Source organism: Chlamydotis macqueenii, chromosome 3 (genome assembly GCF_036417535.1).
Source record: "Chlamydotis macqueenii isolate bChlMac1 chromosome 3, bChlMac1.mat, whole genome shotgun sequence".
Lineage (NCBI taxonomy): Eukaryota > Metazoa > Chordata > Aves > Otidiformes > Otididae > Chlamydotis > Chlamydotis macqueenii.
Genome location: NC_141558.1, coordinates 123,230,822 through 123,250,629, shown reverse-complemented (window position 1 = coordinate 123,250,629; position 19,808 = coordinate 123,230,822). Strand labels below are relative to the sequence as shown.

Sequence of the window (19,808 nt, the reverse complement as noted above, 5' to 3'; positions counted from 1 at the left end):
AACTTCAGTCAGACGATATGACACATTATGTATATGCTACTCTTCAAGGGAGGCAAGTCTGTATTTGGTGGTAAGCAAATATAATCCCTGTATGCCATACTGCACGTATGCTGTGAGTCTCAAGAGGTTCCATGGAACTAAAAGGTTTAATTTTAGGACTGGTCATGTTAGCTGTCAGACAGGAGAAAAAAAAAAAAAAAAAAAAAAAATCTCTTGGCAGACACAAATCAACACCTCCGTGTTAGAAGACATTCATCTGTTTAGATCCACTGATATTTTTGGTGAAAGATTCCATCTCCACGATGAGAGCAAAAGTACACTTATCTTGCAAAAGGAACAATCAGGCAAGCTATGCAAATTATGTGATCAAATCTATTTCAGTCTTGATCTCGTGAGTTGAAATTAGAATCTGCATTTACGTCAACTTTCCATATGAATTTTCAGAAAAAAACTTCTCTTTGAAATAAAATATTTATTGAAAAATTCACACTTCAAAATATTTTGCATATAATTTTCCCTGAAGTTTTCTTTGAATCGTTGCATCTGTTTGCAAAATGAATTGAAGAATTGCTTCAAGGCTAAATGCTCAACTTTTGGCAAATGAAGTCCAGGAAAGGAACACATTTTGCAGTTGCAGGTATCATAGTTCTAAAGTCTTGAATAAAAAAACAGGAAGCTGAATTGTGTTGGGTGGGAAGAACATTTCAATGAAATTACTTTGACAAATTCTAGCTATCAAAGACAGGAATAGAAAAAAAACTTCAAAAAAGGACTCATGCAGTTCTCTATCTGTAATAGAGAAGGTTGTGTGAAAATACTATCTAACAAAGCTGAACTGTATTACATTTTTCAAACATTTTTCTTTGAAAAAAGGACAGAAAACTTAGTAAAGAGGCAGTCAAAATTTCTGTAAATTTTGGTTCAGATTTCACACTCAAAGTTGCACAGACTTGGCAATTAAAATTATTCCAGGCAAGTCATACAAAACTAAATGAAAAAAAAAAGCTTCTCAAACTCAGAAGTCAAACAAGAAAAAATTCAAAAGATGGTTCTTCCAAAGACACCTTCATAAGATCTTTAAAGAGAGAACCAGAGAAAATTTCCTATGATTTGAATGAGAAAGAAGACTAAATGGTCTCAGTGTCCCAGAGCAGTTTTAGAGACCAGGCATATAAAAAAAAAAGTCAATAAGTTATTGACAATTTTTTTTTTTAAAGCTGAAACCATTTTGCTGTTGTCTAAAAATGCTGTAAAATTTCCCTTCTAGTAATACATGTCTGTAACTCAAAATCTCATTTTTACAGTCACAACAGGTCTAAACATGTAACTATCTAAACTTACACAATTTCACACTCTCTTAAATGAACTACATGCCTGAAAAAATAAACAAACTGTTACATTCTTATCTTCAGACTTTCTTTTGGTAAGGGTACAGAAGAAGATATACATTAGTAGTTGAACAAGAACAACTGTACAAAACTGAAGGAAAGCACTTACGGAAATAAAAATCTAATGTAATTTGAACTATGCAAACACTGGAAATTTACTTTAAAATAAATAATACTGAAGATGACACTTTCCAAAACTGTGCAGAATAAAAAAAGAAAGTTACTTTAAGCCCAGTTAATGGGCATATTTTAAAATGTATCTGCCAGATATTATGAGAGATCTGTAGCTGTATAAATAACAAAACACATGGCTGTGAAAAAAAAAAAAAAAGTTGTATTTTCACCTAAGACTTCATCAGCTCCCTGAAGTTTTCTTATTACACAAAAAGAACCTTGAACCTTAACTTTATACTAATTAATTATGACAGAAGATTAGAATTCAGGCACTGACTATATTATACATGGCATTTACATGAAGTCACATATATTACTTAAGCATATAAATCATATTCACACTAATGTCACTATTTCTTCTAACAGTTTATCTGTATCTTGCTTTAACATCTCTACTGGATGAACTGCATTTTGTTTTCACTCATATAAATGCAAAACTAAATGGACAATGCATTCAAGTCCAATAAATGCAGTTACCCTTAGAATAGCATTTGATTAATACTGAGTGGATGCAATTCACAGACTTATTTTTTTTAACTCAGTAGGCCACATATCTATGTAAATTAAATATTTACTTTGGTTAAAAAACACCAATAATCTGTCTGGAAATAGTTACAGTTACTTTACACTGCAATTTATTAAAACAATTCTGAGGAGATCTATATATAAATATAGTGAGAAGCAAAATAAAACTTAAAGTAAACTCATCTTGTATTTACTGACAGTGATGAAGAGAGTCACTGGGTGATAATATGTAAACAATTAGAACAGAGAAGGCCAAATGTGTTCAGAAAATATTGCAAAGCTTAAGGACAACATGTTTATTAATTCTAGCATAGTTCTATTCTATTCACAGTTTTGTGCATGAAGGCAAACAGGATGATACAGGTTATAAGTCTTAAATACAGGAGTCTCATAAGAAACACAAAATTGAAAAGGCTCAGATGAATTTAAAAGTTCACTTTTGACCTTCTGTACAACTGCCTCTCTATGGCTGCAATAAAAACGTAGGAAGCACTGGCAGACAAAGGATGTACAACGTATCTTTCTGGTGCAATGTGGGGTGTTTCCATGGGAAAGAGAAAGGTGGGGTTTTTTTTTGTTTTAATCTATTTCTACTTGATGCTATATATATATATATTTACCTCTTTAATTCAGTCTTCTGCTAATTAATGCAGAAATGCTTTCTCTTGAGAAAGAGACTATACCAAACAAACAGGAAAAAGAGGTATGTACGATATAAAGAAGCAGCTAATTACAGTAAAGTTGAGACACTGTAAAGGTAAACATGAAAACAGGTTGAAAGCCTTTGTAAACAACAAATACAGCCACGTCAAAGGACTTAATATGAACACAGTTGTCACAAAACATGGTTATAAGGCAGTTTTGTTTAGCATGGTAAATTGTTCAGGAAACATACTACAGTTCTATATGCTGTAGAACACAGCTATCACTTGGACTCATCTCCCAGTGAACCCTATATTCACAATCACGACTATAATTTTCTAAGATTGCATATAAGAGAATTCTCCTGTTTTCACACATTTAAAAACCCCCCAAAACAAGTCCATAACTCATAAAACACAAAAAGAAACATTTTCTTCTAAATATTATTTATATTTTTAAAAAGTTCTTACTGTTATTTGACTCAGCCCAGCCAATCTCATTGTTAGAGTTGGAGACATAAAGTATTTAAATGCAAGATCAAGACTCTCTTTGTCAAAACACAAGGCTGTATCCAATGGTTCTTTAACTGTACTCCACATTAAATCTGCCATGTTCCGGGCTGCACTCTGTCGCAACTCCTGGTCTGACAGTTTACATAAATACCTAGAATAAATTACAAACAGAAGAAAAAAAAAAAAAAAAAAAAAAAGGAAAAAAGATTAAAAAAAAAGGTATGATTCAAACTAGAACATTCCTGAAACACCATCTTGATTATAGCAAATAAATATTTCCAACAGCTGGAAGAGTACTAAGTCTTAAAATGTCACTATCAAAAGTTGGCAACAATAAAAACAACACTGAGGAAAAATAGCATTATGTAGAATATTTTTAAAAGTAAATACATTTCTTATATTAAACCTCTTCAGATTTCTTTCATTCAACAAAATTACAGGAAACCCGTGGAGTTTTTCAGAAATGTAGGTTGGAAGCCTAAACGTCCTACCTGTTTCAAAGGAAGGTGCCCTCTCTAGATAGCTGCATTGTGTCTATTTACTTTATTTAAAACTGAAGTGTCATGATCTGCTTAACGTGTTAAGACATTTTTCAAACTGAATTTTTGGAAATAGTATCAGTGGATCACGAACAGCACGCTCTGACAGCGAGAACCCTCTGAAGATGAATATATCCCTGTTTGCGGCCTCGGTCACAAAACAGAAGAAAATCACAACTGTGTAACCATGTTCCGATACATTTAGAGTAGACGTACACGCACGTTTTTTCTGCCATAGCCATGCGCCATCTGTGCTTGTCGATCAGTACACTCTGTGCCACAGTCCTGCTTCGCAACAGGTTAGTACAGGAACACATGCCCCAGTTGTTTCTTCTATTGAAAATTATTATGATCTCTAAGGATGCCTGTGAAGCATCACTAAGGATCCTAGGAATCTCACAGAGAAACCAAAAATGCTGAAGAATTTTAAACTGCTAAGTTCTTCCTACTGCTGACATCTTAGATAAAGGTCATCTAATCATGCACAATGAGTTGCAATATAGATATCCTCTGCAAATAGGAAGCAGAAGTAATAGTCCTTTATAAAAAAAACTAACTTACAGAAGCTAGCACAACCTCAGTCCCAACTAACCAACTACAAGATTGGGACACATCAAGAAAATCTACACTGAAACGCCTGTAAAGCTCACATATAAAACACTGACAGGGTTGAGAATATCTTCTAAACTGTACGTGTAAGAGAAAAATGGTCAGAAACAAGGTTTCCTCAGCTTATTTTGAAGCAGCTAAAGACTGCATAGTGAAAAGTACAGACATAGAAGATTAGCATAATTAATTTTTTCTCCTGTACTTCAGCATTTTGAAGTTTCAACTACATCCAAACTAGATTTAACTACACAGAAATGCGTTAAAAATCTACTGTTTTGACAGCATAAGCCTGGACCTATCCTTGGAGACTGGCCAAACAGATGCATGAATCTTTTAAAGAACACAAGAGATACTAAACTACACTTAACTAGATTTATGCACCATTCCTTTGCATTTACATCATATAAACATCAGTAAATTTAAAAATAAAAAGCAAAAATACAGGCCCTGATTCTTATTTAGATTAAGGCCTTTTTTCACAGCTCTTGTGTAGAGGCCTTAAAATAAACACACTTAAATGATACTTAACATTGTCAAACAAAGAGAGGAGACCTCAGTGCAAATAATCATAGAGACTGTAGATCTGGGATAGAAACCGCAGATGAGTAACGGTAGGACAAAAGGAGGACCATTCAGGGCCAAGGCAACCAGATACTTCTCTGTAATTAATTGGGAAATCTGTCTTCTCATATGGAGCACTGGAAATAAGATCATGGCAAGAAAGCGAAGCTTCTGTGCTACGATTTCTAAACAATGAAAAAGTAGCAACGAGAAGGGAATACTCATTTGAAAAAGTTCAGCAGCAAAGCAGACACAGTGATCTATCTTTAACCTACAGACAGATTAGAGCAGTTACACTCTGATGAAAAAATGAGTTAGTCCAGTTTACAAGATATAATAATCTCAGTATAACTATTGGCAACCTCAGACCAGCTTTCATCTCCCTATTTCTATATGCAAACTATAATCAGCCCTGGTTCCCAAAGCTTTTCAATGTTCGTAACACTCATCAAGTCATACTCAACTATTTTGTGAAGGATTTCTGAAGATCTCAAAGATCTAACAAGAAATCATATGAATCTTCTCATTGTTCATATGACAGATAAAGTGTGTTTGTACACAACAGACAGGTGGGAAAGGACACAGATCCATCTATACAGAAAGAAGTGTGCTTTTCTGGCTTTGCTAGTTTTCCATAACAGGAATTTCAACTGAAATCTTCCTCACACTACAAAGGTTGGTGAAGCAACCATGCTAATCTAGTTAATATAACAAAACACTTTTTTTTTATTTTAACGGAAAAGTATCAGTACAAAACTACTCTCATTCATAAAATTTACACTACAACAATGTTTTAAGGGTCTTTCAGCGCATTTACTGTATTTAGTCCAAGCCTGAATGAGAGCTGCATAATGTTTTCTGTATTATAATATCATTAAGAATAGTGTTTTAAAAATTCCTCTTTTATAGTAACTCAGACTACAGCGTAGGTGCATTTTCACAGCTACAGACGTACTTCAACAGTATAATCTGTTGTGCCAGGGCCCCTGAGAAAGCTATGGAGAAAAGAGCATTTTTTGCTTGTTAATCTGCATCCTAACTAAGCTTTCTTAATGTAACTGGGTTACTCTAACCAAGCACAGTATAAATGCAGAAGACAGCATACTTGTCTTTAGGAGTATCACTGCATCTACACTGGAAAATTTCTAGGCACTACTATAGAGGTCATAAATCTAATACGATCGTTTCTTTACTACCAGGATTAAAACTATAAAAACTTGCCAATTAGGCCGAGGTTTACTTCTATTGTGGAAAGATATAGAGGCCTAAGCCTGCCTGTGTTTCAGTAAACCGGATCCATTCTATGCTTTTACCAGTAGATCATTATTATTTAACAAAAAAAAAAAAAGAAAATATTTAGCTGGCACTGGAATTAACACACATCTTTCCTTACACTGACTAACTGTAAATTTGCTCCATTACCTTACATAAAATAAAAGGTCTATTTAGCCTAAAATAGCCACTCTAAAAGTAGAAGAAAGGTTTAACCCACATATTTTTTTAAAAATGGATGAACCTTTCTACTGCTGTGAATCAATTTATCTCTTTCTATTTATACTTTTGGCTTTCTTAACCTACGCCAGTTAGTTTCACAATTATGTTCGCATAAAAAACCATCTCCTTGAATTTCTGTTAAGTTTGCAACTTGACAACTCTATTGCATGTTCTCCATTTCTTATTTCTGAAAAACTTTCAATTATCATTCCCTGTTTATTGTCTTCATATCACTCATGTAACAGTCGTCTCCCTGTCAAAAAAAAAAAAACAAAAAAACCTAGACTATGTCTCTCCTCCTATCAACATAATTTTTTTATTTCCTACCTTTGTCACCCTTCCTATCACTAGGTAGTTCTGCTATTATTTCTGTGAGATGGAATGATCAGAACTGTATATAATATATAAATGTGAATATGTGACTGGTTCATATAATGGCTTAATAATAGCTTCCTTCTTTAATTTTTTAAATTCTTAAATGTTTATCTTTTTTATGCTGATGAGCCTTAAGTCTTGAAGGAACACATGAATGAGACTTCCGGATCTGTGCAATCTAGTAAATCGACATTATTGCCTAAATGAGACTTTTAGAATGAAATATACCTCTTTTTATACATATACATAAAGGATAATCTATATACGTACACAACATGTCCTGCCAGCCTGGCATACTTAAAATAAGCAGTGAATTTATATTATCTACATTTAAGCAACACAAGTACATTAATTTTCAAAAAAAATAAGTTTTAGTCTACTGAAACTATTGAAATTCACCGGATTTGGGGATAGAGAGAGTTCAGTTTTAAACTTGCAGTTCCATGCTAATGTAACGCTTACAATCACATCCTATGCCTCAGGACTTCAGCTGCTCAGCTGTGAAATAGTCTTTTTTTCCCTTAATATGACTCTTTGGACCACAGCTGCAAAGGGATATCCAGACCGAATGAGCCAGCGCTCCTCAGTGATATGAAGAATTCACTTCAGTGCCTGGCTGTTGTCTCTCAACTTGTCTATTCTTTGTACCCACAGCACAAATTTTCAGATATTTGGAGGAATTAAACATTTTTTGCAATTGAAAACTTCAAGGCTTATTACAAGAGTTTTTCATTACATTTAGTAGCATGGAGTGGTCTCAGGCACTCCCATCAAACCCAGATTCTTAAGGAAAGTATTTTTAAGCAGAACAGGAATTCAAATTCTTGCAGCTGCATTCTCTGTCACTCTATTCCACAGGAAACATTGTGGATCAACAATTCTGTCTGGAGCTTCCACTTCCTCTGCATGCACCAGTGCTATGCCTGTGCCCTGTGCTGAGACTACACGGGTAAGACAGAAGCAACTGCCACTTGCAATTTCCTCTCAATGTGCTTCAGTACAGAATGTTCTGCTTCTCCCTAACTGGGGCAGAGACACAAATCCTTCGTAAAAAATCTCTCAAGATCCATCTTGGAAGGAGAGAGGGAGGAAAAAGGGAGTGGAGGAGAAAGAGTTAGAACTAAATATGATATTGGTCAGCACTAACGCTACACAGAACTTTCAAATTTACCAGAGGAATGTTTAGGAGGTAATACGAACCGTGATGCCAAAGAAAAAAGATAGCCTTCATACTATCCGGCATTTTTTGGTGGTTTATAGAGGCACTTACAACATCAGACATACAACCTTATCTCTTACTTCTCATAAAACTGGACTTCATTGCATTCTTCCTTCTGTAGGACAGACCTATCCATGACACTTTCAACCAACAATCTTGATACTGAAAAAACATCGTCCTCAAAACACCGCTGTTTATAGCTACTGCTTTCTCTCAGCATTCAGTGTCTGGAACCATGTAGAACATCTCATCTCCGATCTTGAGGTGGAAGTCAGCTGTCTTTTACAGACATCATCAACAACTTGCCCTCATTTATAATTGCAGTAAGCTATTACTTATTTTCTTGAGTCACTTTATCAATAAGTCTCTTTTTTGCATGAGGATTTTCCAATTTGAAATGCAAAATTCTAAGGTATTAGGATTAATAAAAGCTTCCTCTGAGTAGGTTAAAAACCACTTTGCTTCCTTATTGAAAGGTGTAATTTTTAATTTATTTCCTTTATTTCTTTCCTAAGCTGCTTAAAAACATAGGCCTTTCAGAGGCAAGATATGAATGCTAGTGCTTCATTCCCCAAGCAGAAAATAACATTATTTTTGGTAGCAGCAATAATGACAGGATTGTGCCCCTGATCTTTGCAAATTCCAGCAGCGCTCTCCTCTACAAAAATACACACTTGGCTATTCATTTCATCCACTCCTAGTAGAAAAAAAACACAGAACAGGAACAGAAAGGTTAACCTCATCTGATGAAAGATGCTGCTAAGATGTCAGTGTCAGGTGATCTCTCTTTCTGCTTATGCTGATCAGCACTCCAAAATGCAGTTCTTGCAAGGAATCTACATGAGCAACAATTTGGACTAACAGTCCATCAGAGCCCCAAGAGAGCTCATTCTAGACAGAAACCCTCTCCAAGCCCTCCTTCTTACTTTGCATAGCAGCAGACGCTATTGCAGGATTTGTTTCAAAGGTGCTGTGCTGCTGTGGCCAGAATTATGTTTGCCTTTTTTTTTTTTTTTAAACTAAAGTGAAAAGCGGATGGAGACCTAAAGACTCAAGTTGCTACAACAAGATCTGTAAGCTTGACAGCCACATGGGGTGAGCTGCGTACATCAAGAAAATAATCTTTTACTGAAGGCATCTGTGTTAACTTCTGTCCCATGAAAAGCTATAGAACTAGACATTACTTTTTTAATACGGCCTCCAGCCTTCATGTCCCACTCCGTAAGTGCACCTTCACAAACAAAGCTTTGGATTTCATAATGTTGAAAAATCCCAGATCTCCCATCAGGATTTAGCTGTGAAAAAGGAAAAGTGGGAGAACATCCCCTTCGTTCTCTATAGTGCGAGTGTTTTCCGTAGGACTATCCGGTATCAGTATTGCCATTCTGACTGATATGAATGTATTGTAAATGCTAAGAACAGACATCAAGAGCATTTATGGCGAGAGGCTGCTGACAAATCGTATGTTAAGTCAGATGCAAATAGTCTATGAGTAAAGTAAAGGGAAAGAGATGAAGAGAACATAGGAAAGAAATCATCTATGCATTCCAGGAACCCTAATTACACCTACAGTTATATAACAGAAAATGCTTTAAGAATTATAGGATGACAAGCAAGTGAGGATTAACAGCAAAGACTGCAGGCTGTGTTACCCTCTCTCAGTCAAATTCCTTCTTATCAGCCTGTCTCTAGTTGCTGATCTTTCAACATAGTTTTTAATTTCCATACATTGCAAGAAGATAGGTAAGCCGCACAAACCAAATTCCCAGGTACACGAACAACCATTAATGGAATATGTACAGAGACAAGAACTTGAAGATCCTCTGCCTGTCCTTCCCAGACTGCTTCATAATTAACAATTACCTTTATAAGATTTCAAAGATAACACATCAGCATTAAAGGAGGGCACTCGCCTGGACTGGAACTCCAGTGTGATATGTTTTAATAAAAGATCAGAATACTCCTTTCTCTGCTGATATCATTTTGGTAGAGACCATGTTACAGCAAGTTAGACCGACAGTCAAGCCGGTACTTAATTTTGTACAGTCAAAATTCTTAACAACTAAACCAAAAACATTTTAAAAGATGAAACATAGTTCTGAGCCTCACTATTCTGTGCATTTTTCTATTGCCAATGTAATTATTTTTGTTTAAAAAACCCCAATTTTACAGTTAAGACAATATAATCTGCAAAGGCACATTTATTGCTATCAGGCAAATAAGCTATGAACAGTATAAGCACATTTCTAACCCAACAGCTATAGGAAATCCAGAGCCTTGAAAGAGCTGTTGGCCCATGCAAGAGCAGTGGCCTTCGTCTGCACCAGACAAGTTTAACGTTGGGCCACTGGAAGCAGAATTAGCAGTGACCATACCCCTCCACCTGCAGGCAGATACACATACACAAGACAACTTCATCAGCAGCTCACTGGATTTTTTTCTATTGTCCTGAGAAAGCCAATAAAAATAAATTGCTTGTATAATTAAATATCTTTACAAGTACTTTAATTTTCAATTGTTTTTTAAGATAGGCAGCTTTATATAAAGATAATCTTTGGGACTGGATATATTTAGACACATAAAAGTGCGAGTAGACTTCTGATCACACTTCAGCTCCTGCCAGCTGGAAACACAGAACACCAAAATGTGAAGCAGTGAAACTCAGTATATGAAATCTCAATGACTACAGATTGCTCTTCTACTTACATCGTCTCACTGCAAATTTTATGTAAAGTTTTATGAAGATACTGCAGCTAGTGAAACTGCACTACAAGTGAACCTGACACAACATGTCAGAATGGGGCTGGGTGTCACACCAAAAATGCTACTAACAAGATTGATTTGACTGATACTGAAATCAGATAGATGTAAGGAGCTGCCCATCTAACTCTAAACATTACCTTTACTCTCCTTGTTGAAATGATACAATCAGAGCAACAACTTGAACAATTAGAAGTGTATCAGCTGAAATTATAAATAGGCGCTGTCAAAAAGTCCCACAAGAAAAATTCTTAAATTAAAAATTTACCTGATAACATAAGTCCTAAAGGGTATAATGTGCTGCATGACAGCAGGGATGTGTAGCCATATTCTGATCTATAATGCAAAAAGATAAATAGATAAAAAATTCATTAATGACATTTAATGAGAATGGCAAAAAAATGAAATATTACTGGTACATTTGCACATGCAACCCCACTTTAAAAAAAGGCTTTGCTGTTGTTTTTCATTCGACTTCTTAATTTTCTAATTTTCAAAGCTGTTATCTGAGGAATGTTTCTGTGACTTATAAACAGGAGTTGCATCTTTTCTTCTAGTCAATTGGAAAATATAAACTTTGTATAAATATTATCATACTCCCCAGATATCTAATCTCTGAATTTTCTGTAATTTCTTCAGTAGGAAAAACTACTACCGAGCCTTGGTGGAGTTTTTTTTTTCCTTTTTCTTTTAAAGTCTACAAGAAAATTATTCCATTCTTTCTGCTTCTTGCACATCTCTCCTAAACCAAGTAAAATTATTTGACTTATGTTGTTTTGCTTCTTAGGGCTTATATATTCTAGAAAATAAAATTATGTTTTACAACCAGTGATTAAGCACAGGTTTTTTTTACTGCCATATTTGCATTCCCATATTTACCATTCTGCTTTTACCACCCTTGCAAAACTGTATGCAGGAAGAAAATATATGCGGAGAAAAAAAAAAAAAAAAAAAAAACAACAAACCCTGAAACAGCTATTTAGCACTGCTGTGAGGAAAAGAGGACCAACCAAACTACTTCCACAGGCAAGGTTAGAAGTTTCATCTGCATTTCAAAAAGGAATGCTGAGCCTGTTAAACCTGTTACAGAAAGACAACTACGTGCCAGGTAAGGGATCTGGCACAGATGAAACATTAGCAGCTGTTACTACTACCCACATCATTTTCATCATGTGCGCACACAAATCCTGTGAACAGCTAACACCATCAGTCACTCAAAGCTGCCATGTGAATTTACATCTCCATGTTTATTCTTTAAAGAATGTTTAATCTTCGCAACTGATGCAATATTCTCACCAGGATTTTGAAAAATTCTGTATGCACAAAATGTAAACTCTGCTTCTTGCCAGGAAAGAAAAATATTAGGCTGTAGTAAAACTGTATCATCAGCACTTATTTTAAACAGTTCTCAAATTAGCCAAGTACCTTTTTGAGTCAGTTCTGAAAAGAAATATTTTCAGACTTTTCACAATGCAAATAACACTACACAGTAACAATACTAACCTACATTGTAAGACAAACCAGCCAAATCTTCACATTGCAAAAAAGACCACATTTGGAACAAGCCTCTGATCCTATTGGCAGTCTCAAGAAGTAAAAAATGCTAACATCCCGAAGATAGAAAGCGTAACTAGAAGATGCTGCTTCTAGAAACAGGAATTAAATAACATTTTGACAAGGAATCGCAGGGATGACAAAGATACCTTTCATCATGAGCTCAAATATAAATACACTAAATTATTTAAATAAAATTACATAAAATAATAGAGAAAATGACCTCAAAATAACATATATAAAATTACATTAAAACCCCACAACTATCTGCTTTTAAGATAAACTATTTACTCCATCTGTTCTGTTCTCAAATTTCAGAGGTTTGGGTTTTTTTTTTTTTTTTGATTTGCTCTTTATCATACGTAATTCACTTCTAAAAGGCAGCGAGTCTCTCAACAGTTTCTACTTCTGACTTAAGTTTTGTACAGTAAAACTAAACCGACATTTTGGAAACCCATCAGCATTATTTTAATGGATTCATCTTCACTGAGAGGGTAGTTATTCCTCCACAACATCCACAAAACTGAAATGGTACAGAATGAAGTAATGACAGGCTTTTTCCATGAGGTTTAAACTCTCCACAGAACAAGCTGTAGATCATCGATTTCTCTGTGTCTGTTAGCTTTTAAGGAGACCAATACAACATCAAGTAGTTAAACTGAGCAAATACCACAGAATATGAAATATAGGAAGAAAGCAGGAACCACGTATCTAACTAAAAAGACAGTAAGTAAATATCCTAAGAAGGAATAGTCAATCCTACCACTGTACTGGTTTCTAAGAAAGCATCTTGCAGAGCTGAGTTGGAGAAAAAAAAAAAAAAGAGTCAACCAGCCAGCTCCTTGTGTGAAGTAAACTGCATTATATTACATTTGCTGGCTTTATTATTACAAACATAAGCTTGACCGACAAAGACATTTACTCAAACAAGATTTGCTGGATAAAAAAATGCAAGGAACCATCTTTTCAGTAATTTTAATGTCCTCTATATAAAGGAGACACCAGTAGTCACAAACAAGTAGCTCAGTTCCCCACAGGCTTCACTAATTTGTGGTAATGGTCTTCTCTTACATGCACCTGTAGAGTGCCCTTAATGAGATATTCAATTTCCTTTGTGTACTTTCACCTATTCGACTTCCCCAAGCTTACTACTAAGGCTAACTGTTTAATGCTTCATCCACAATACAATCTTTCTGAAAATATTTTTGAAACATTTAAGGTAGTAGCCAAACAACTTCTTCTCACATAGCTATTTCTAGGAGTCTTTACAATAATTGCTACTTAACTGCCATTCTCAAGAGCTGGTACAACTGTGAAAATGTATTAAGAATTACCGTGGTTCTGGCTTTTCATGTTGTGACCCAGTTAACAGTTGACGTTGCAGAGCTCTTCACTGAGCTATTATCAACAGGGTCACTCATACTACCTGTAAATCCCACTGTGGTAAAACCAAGTCAAATTAGCAGAGTTCTTACTGAGATCATCAATATTTTGTTCACAAAAATATAATTTTGTGAATGCTTCTTTTTGTTTTACTGGAGTTTAGTATATCCTTTTGCAGACAGAAATATTTATTCAATTATTTACATTTACCTAAGTTATATAGATTATATAATGAAATAATATGAAAAGAAACAGAGAAAGAAACATTGATTAAAATTAGAAGATTTTGCAACACTAAAGAATTACTTTATTTTTTTTTAATATCAGTAAGGTAAAATGTATTTTGTCAAAAAAATTAGCTGCCTCATTCAGAACTAGTAAACATACTGCATTGGAAAGTCAGAAGCACTGCTGACAAGTACACTGAGTGACACAAAATGCGGGAAGTGGATGAATAAAGCATATTACCCATAAAACATTTTCTTATACTTTCTGTAGTGAACTGACAGATAAAATCTAAAGATAAAAAAATTTTCTAAAACAGTTTTCCTCCAACTCACACAGATTTGCCAGCAAAGCCACAGAGGGTTCAAAAGAAAGATTCTAGCTGAATGGTAAAACATACAATGCTGGAAGAGGTTGAAGAAACAGAACTTCTGCTGGTTATGACTTGGGTTGAATTTACCTTTATCTGGCAGGTTTAACCACAGCATTCATCTAAAACAGCTGCAAGAGACAGCTCACTCACCTACTAGAACAAAAGATAAATCACCTAGCAAAGTTGCTAAGTAATTACGTGAAGGAGAAACTTTGCTGATAAGTATTTTGGGTTACGGCACATCACTAAGAATAAAGAAAACAATTTATGTGCAGAAAAAGGAAGACTTCAATAAAGGACAAAGGCAGGCAGATGCAGTTTATAAACGTGCACTGATACAGGATATGTAGGAAATGGGATTTGTAGTCAGAATGCTTGTTGAAAAAATTGCTGGTGTGATAACGAGCTGCCACTTACTGTTCAGGACAGTTTTGCCCATTCTCACAAAAAATAAAACAAAAATCAGACATGCAAGAATACTTGGTTCCATGATTGGCATTTACTTCTAAACCGGAAGAACCTACAAGACTATGCATTTTCAGCAGATGGTTTGATGAAGACTGCAGGCTGCACTGACAACAGCTGGAGCCTAACAACTCCTGAGATTATCACTTGAAAGCTCATCAGATCATACAGAAAGGGCCAGAAGAGAACCTATCTCTAAAGTTTAACACATGGAGGTCCTGCAGCAGCCTTCCTGTGCAAGCTTCCAAGAACAGAGCATATCATGGCCTTACTCATTTGTTCTCTGACCTACAAGTTAAAAACTATTACACAAAAAGGATACAGATCACCAACGCTAGCTTTGTTTCAGTCACTGGTTCCCTCTATGCAAACATACTCCAGTACTTACTTAGAATATCACCCTGGCCGGTCAGTAACAAGGAAGGAGGGAAGATGGGCCGAAGAAGGATCTGATTTTAAGCATTTAAAACCGCTATCAATGTCAAAATTACGTTAAACTCTTCTCATACAAGGCATAACATTCCATACATACATAACACCCATAAGACAAGTCACGACTTCACATTCTCACATGACACTAAGTCTTCATATGCCCTTCTTCAAAGACTGGTTTTTACTTTTATCACCAATCTCCTTCGAATCTCCACTAAAATCAATTCGTAATTCTGCTAGTCAAAAATCACTATTATTTCAAAATGGAGAAATGACGACAGATATATACTCTAAAACTAAGTGAAAATAAAAGATAGTTACGTCCATGCTGCAAATGTGTATAATGATACAAAATCCACAGGAAACTGAGAAGAAAAAAGGCTTTTTCTTTTTGCCTCATGCCTTAGAGGAAATAAGTAAAAAAAGTCAATATAACCTGAAGAAGCCTAAAACATTTCCATGACACAATTTCAGGGACAGAAATGACTTCTGACAACGTTCTTTTAAGTAACTTCTGTGCCTGTTACAATCTTGATACCTAGGCACAAACTTGCAAACCGCTTCTGTGCTTACGGGAGACGTATAGGGTTTGAACGATGAAATGTTCAGGGGACCAGCAAACCTCACACTCCTAACAAGGAGAATCCTATAGTGTTTTTCTCCCTGCCTGGTCCTACAGAATTATTCCAGACTTCAGCCCTTTTACTTTTTGTGTTTAACATTAAACAATTTAAAGACAATACTTACATTAGATACCACTGTGATAAATGCATGTGCTATAAGAAACGGCAGTGTTTCAGGGGTTCCGTATTCAAAACAATCCTTCATGAGGGAAAGGCCGTTTTTTCCACAAAACAGACAAACGTAACGAAGCAAGTGCAATGGTACTTCTACATCCTACAAATATTAAAAAAAAAAAAAAAAAAAAAAGAAAAATCAATACTAGATCCACTCAGACATAAAGGAAATTCAAAAGCTATATTGAAGCTATACAGAAGAGCGAACATGGCTATTTGAAGTTTCTAGAAAACGTGCACCTATTTAAAAAAGGACAACTTACATTCATATCACAGAATGCCCCTAATATATTGCTTTCTTGAGCAGAAATATCCTGTTTAGAAAGAAAAAAAATAAAATTAACTGAAGCAGTAAAAATACATTTACAGAACAAAAAAACTGACCATTAATAGACATTACAGTCAACTAAGAAAAAAAAAAAAAAAACAAAAATCTCATTTAGAAGAAGACAGAAGCTCAAGCTCTGCTCCACCTTTACAGTGCAAAACATACTTTTCCAGTTCACCATTTTACCTTTATTAAGATGTATTCATAAATACACAAATATACACTTAGGATAACATCTCAGCAGTGACTCTCAACGGCTGGATTAATAGGTCGTTATTCAATTCCATCCCTCTTCAGACCACCAATTTTTTTTTCCAACAGGAATACTGCAAAGGGGATAGTCTGGCACACTGGCTGCACACCAGCCTGAGAATCACAGAACAAATCAATCTAGGTGCTTTTGAATGCAATTTTCACATAAAGATGAGACATATATCCAAACATCTGAACTTAGATGAAATGTAGCATGTTGTACAACCCTACATTCAACAACTTAAGGGGCTAAACTGCTGAATTATTCATTCCCATCAGAATATTAAAATTCTTTAAATTCAACTACTATATTCTTTCACATATAACAAAACATGTAATATAAAATAAGTGTCTAATACTCTTCACAGGATTAAGCTCCCTAAAGACGGGGAAGGAATTGTATCACCCTATCAATCCGTTAACTATTTGCTGCAACAAGAAATCTATTTTCTAGAAGTACTAAACCAAAAAGAGTTTGGAAAAATAGCTTTTTCTTTTAAATGTTCACAACACCCACACTTGTTGGGCAGTATAGAGCTGGAATTTTCTTTACTACAGTTGTTACACATATTACGTGTATCTTGCATACGGCTGAGGGCAAAAGGGCACTGAAGACATCATAAAACCTGACCGTAAAATTAAACCGCAACATCGCCATGGATACTTGCAGGTAGTTACAGCACAGATTCTTCTCCTTGCCATCCCTCCATGCCAAACACCCAGTTCTCATATTTACAAATCATATATAAAGTTTAACATAAAGTTCAGTTTTTAAATGAAGTTTCATGAATATATTTCAAATATCTGCGTAGGAGTAACCTTCTTAAAACTGTACCAGAGGATGCTGGAGGCAAGCAATTTTGGATGGATTCAGTGTGATACAAACATTTTGAATTATTCAATATGCTCATATTATATCTAAGCATTTATTTTATTTTTTCTTCTGCTGAACTCAAAGTCATGCCTGAACTCGTGATACTCTTAACAGTTATTTTTAAAACAGCTTTGAAGCCAGTAGGTGGTATGTTTTTAAGCAGCAAGAAAAGGTGTTCAGCGCTCCGCTCATGAAAACTGCAGAAATAGTGTGAGAAATGTCATTAGTTTTCTTGAAGAGAGACTTGTTGTCAAGTGAACTACAGTTCTCAGAATACAGAAATCAAAATCTCATGGAGGTCTGCTGCGCGAGTCCTGCAAAGTTTACTAAAAGTGTTACTCAGAGACTGAGTCTGGAAATGTGACTTCTGTTCATGTTGATGTGAAACAGAACAGAGACTGAGAATTCCTCAAGATCAAGTTTATAAAGAAATAAGAGAATTCCTCATGGAAATATAATATGGCATTAAAAACCACCATCACTTCAGACAAAATGTACTAGCTGAGGTCTGGAATGGACAGAGTTTTGGTGGAGGGCAATTAATTAGGGCTGCTTTCCAAGAAAATATTTACTTGAAGACACAAAGGTCTCCCTCTGCGGGCACCAAAAATAGTAGCAGATTTCAACAGAAGCAAATCCAGTGCATCCAGATGTTATCTTTACAAATTTTTTTTCAATATTTATATCCTGAAGTGTGTTAACCTCTGACTGACTGCAATTAATCGTGCTGTTTTAGACACTCGAACTTCGTAGAACGACATTTTTCACTAGGCTTCTCATCAGTTTAAGAAAAGTTGAGACAAACATTCTTGTCTATACAGACTCGTATCCATTCTACACAGGTCAAGACTATATACCTGTCAATATGTTTGATTTACTTCCACATTATGTACTTTCACTATCCTCAAACACAGCATATTTCTGTGTAAAATGGCTTTGGGAAGCCCCTGATAAGAGGATTAAACTTCAAGACTTGTCTGCTGTCATTAAGAACAAAGATCTTGGAGGTGTATATACAGCAAAGGCTAACAGTAATACCGACTTGCTAATTGTTACCGGAAGGTACATAATACCATGTGAAAGCCTCACATTGGAAATTTTTAAGGGACAGCCTAATTGGTCATTTCTAGGCAAAGTGAACTCTTACTGGACATGATGACTCAATGAAATTGTGCAAACTCATCTCAAGAATTTGGAACAAGGAATTTCTGAAGTCAGTGAGAGTGGAGATTGGAGTCTGTTTTGCATCAGAAAATTTCCCTTTTTCCAAGGCAAAAGAAACGCCCTCACAGAGGAGAGGGAGAGCTACACCAGTTTCTCCAATAAATTCTTGGTAGCCTTGGTCTGTGCAGTAATCTGTTTAGCTTACAAGTATAGATAACACACTTAAACCACAGATTTTTGTTTTGAGATCCTTTGAGGACTGAGTCCAGGCCTGATTCAAAGCAAAAAGGGCTGCCGTTACTGGGACTAATTAACTTGTCCCATTTCAACTAAGATGTGCTCTAGACCGAAATCCAAAATTGAATTCTGAACCTCAGTAGATGAGTTACTCATGGTAGCAGAAAGTTTTGACATTAAAATAGCTAACATTACTACTTTAGAATAACAGAACCCTAGTTCTGTTAATTACTGACGCTAGGACCTTTCAAACAAAAAAAAAAAGAAAAACCTCTCCCACAGAAAAGGAAACAAGTATACAACAAATAGGCAGGCTAGCACACCTCCATAATCCTTACCTGGAAACAAAGTCTAGCAGAAAAGTAAAAAACTTTTCCCTCACTTGTCTGTACCTCAGGAAAGTGTTTTTCATGCTCAGCTTCCCTTTAAGTTACATTTTGAGGATAGCTAATGAACGCATTCAATAATTCAAATGAGATACATATAGATTATATATAATAGTGTGTCTAGATGACAGCCAGTCACAGTACAGGATATGTGTCCAAATTACTTTACGGCTGCACACCAAGTGAAAAAGAAATCCCGCTAGGCACTTCAAGATTTTCTTTTTATCATTTGGAAATGAAATTGAAAGAGAAGGGAAAAAAAAACCACACGAAATTGTCATTTGAAAGAACCAAGTGCACTTATACATAGAAAAGCTGATCCAGAATTGTTCACTGTGTATTCCTACGAAGCTAGTTTCAGTAGGCGTCCCACAGGAGTACAAAAGATAAATCGCTTAAGTGGTCATTGATTTATTTTTTTTAACTGACAAGACAGATCTACCCTCTACAGTTCCTACTTGCAGAGGCTGAACTACAGATTTATTTATGTATGGTGAAAGTTTAAAAGGCAGGTCAAAACCAACGATGGAAAATCTTGAA

General features: G+C 35.4%; 1 protein-coding gene across 3 annotated transcripts in view; it reads right to left on the bottom strand.

Annotated features, from left to right (window-relative positions):
* Positions 1-19,808, bottom strand: part of USP34 (ubiquitin specific peptidase 34) — a 135,092-nt gene that overhangs the window by 90,834 nt on the left and 24,450 nt on the right. For 2 of the 3 annotated variants that reach the window (XM_086744019.1, XM_086744018.1), the window contains exons 4-7: positions 16,291-16,341; positions 15,978-16,127; positions 11,067-11,134; positions 3,200-3,392 (exon numbers count right to left, since the gene is read on the bottom strand). In XM_086744019.1, coding sequence (XP_086600145.1) covers positions 3,200-3,392; positions 11,067-11,134; positions 15,978-16,127; positions 16,291-16,341 — 462 coding nt within the window. Of the gene's footprint in view, positions 1-3,199; positions 3,393-11,066; positions 11,135-15,977; positions 16,128-16,290; positions 16,342-19,808 lie in introns of those variants that run through there. The other variant, XM_086744020.1, reaches the window with a different exon arrangement.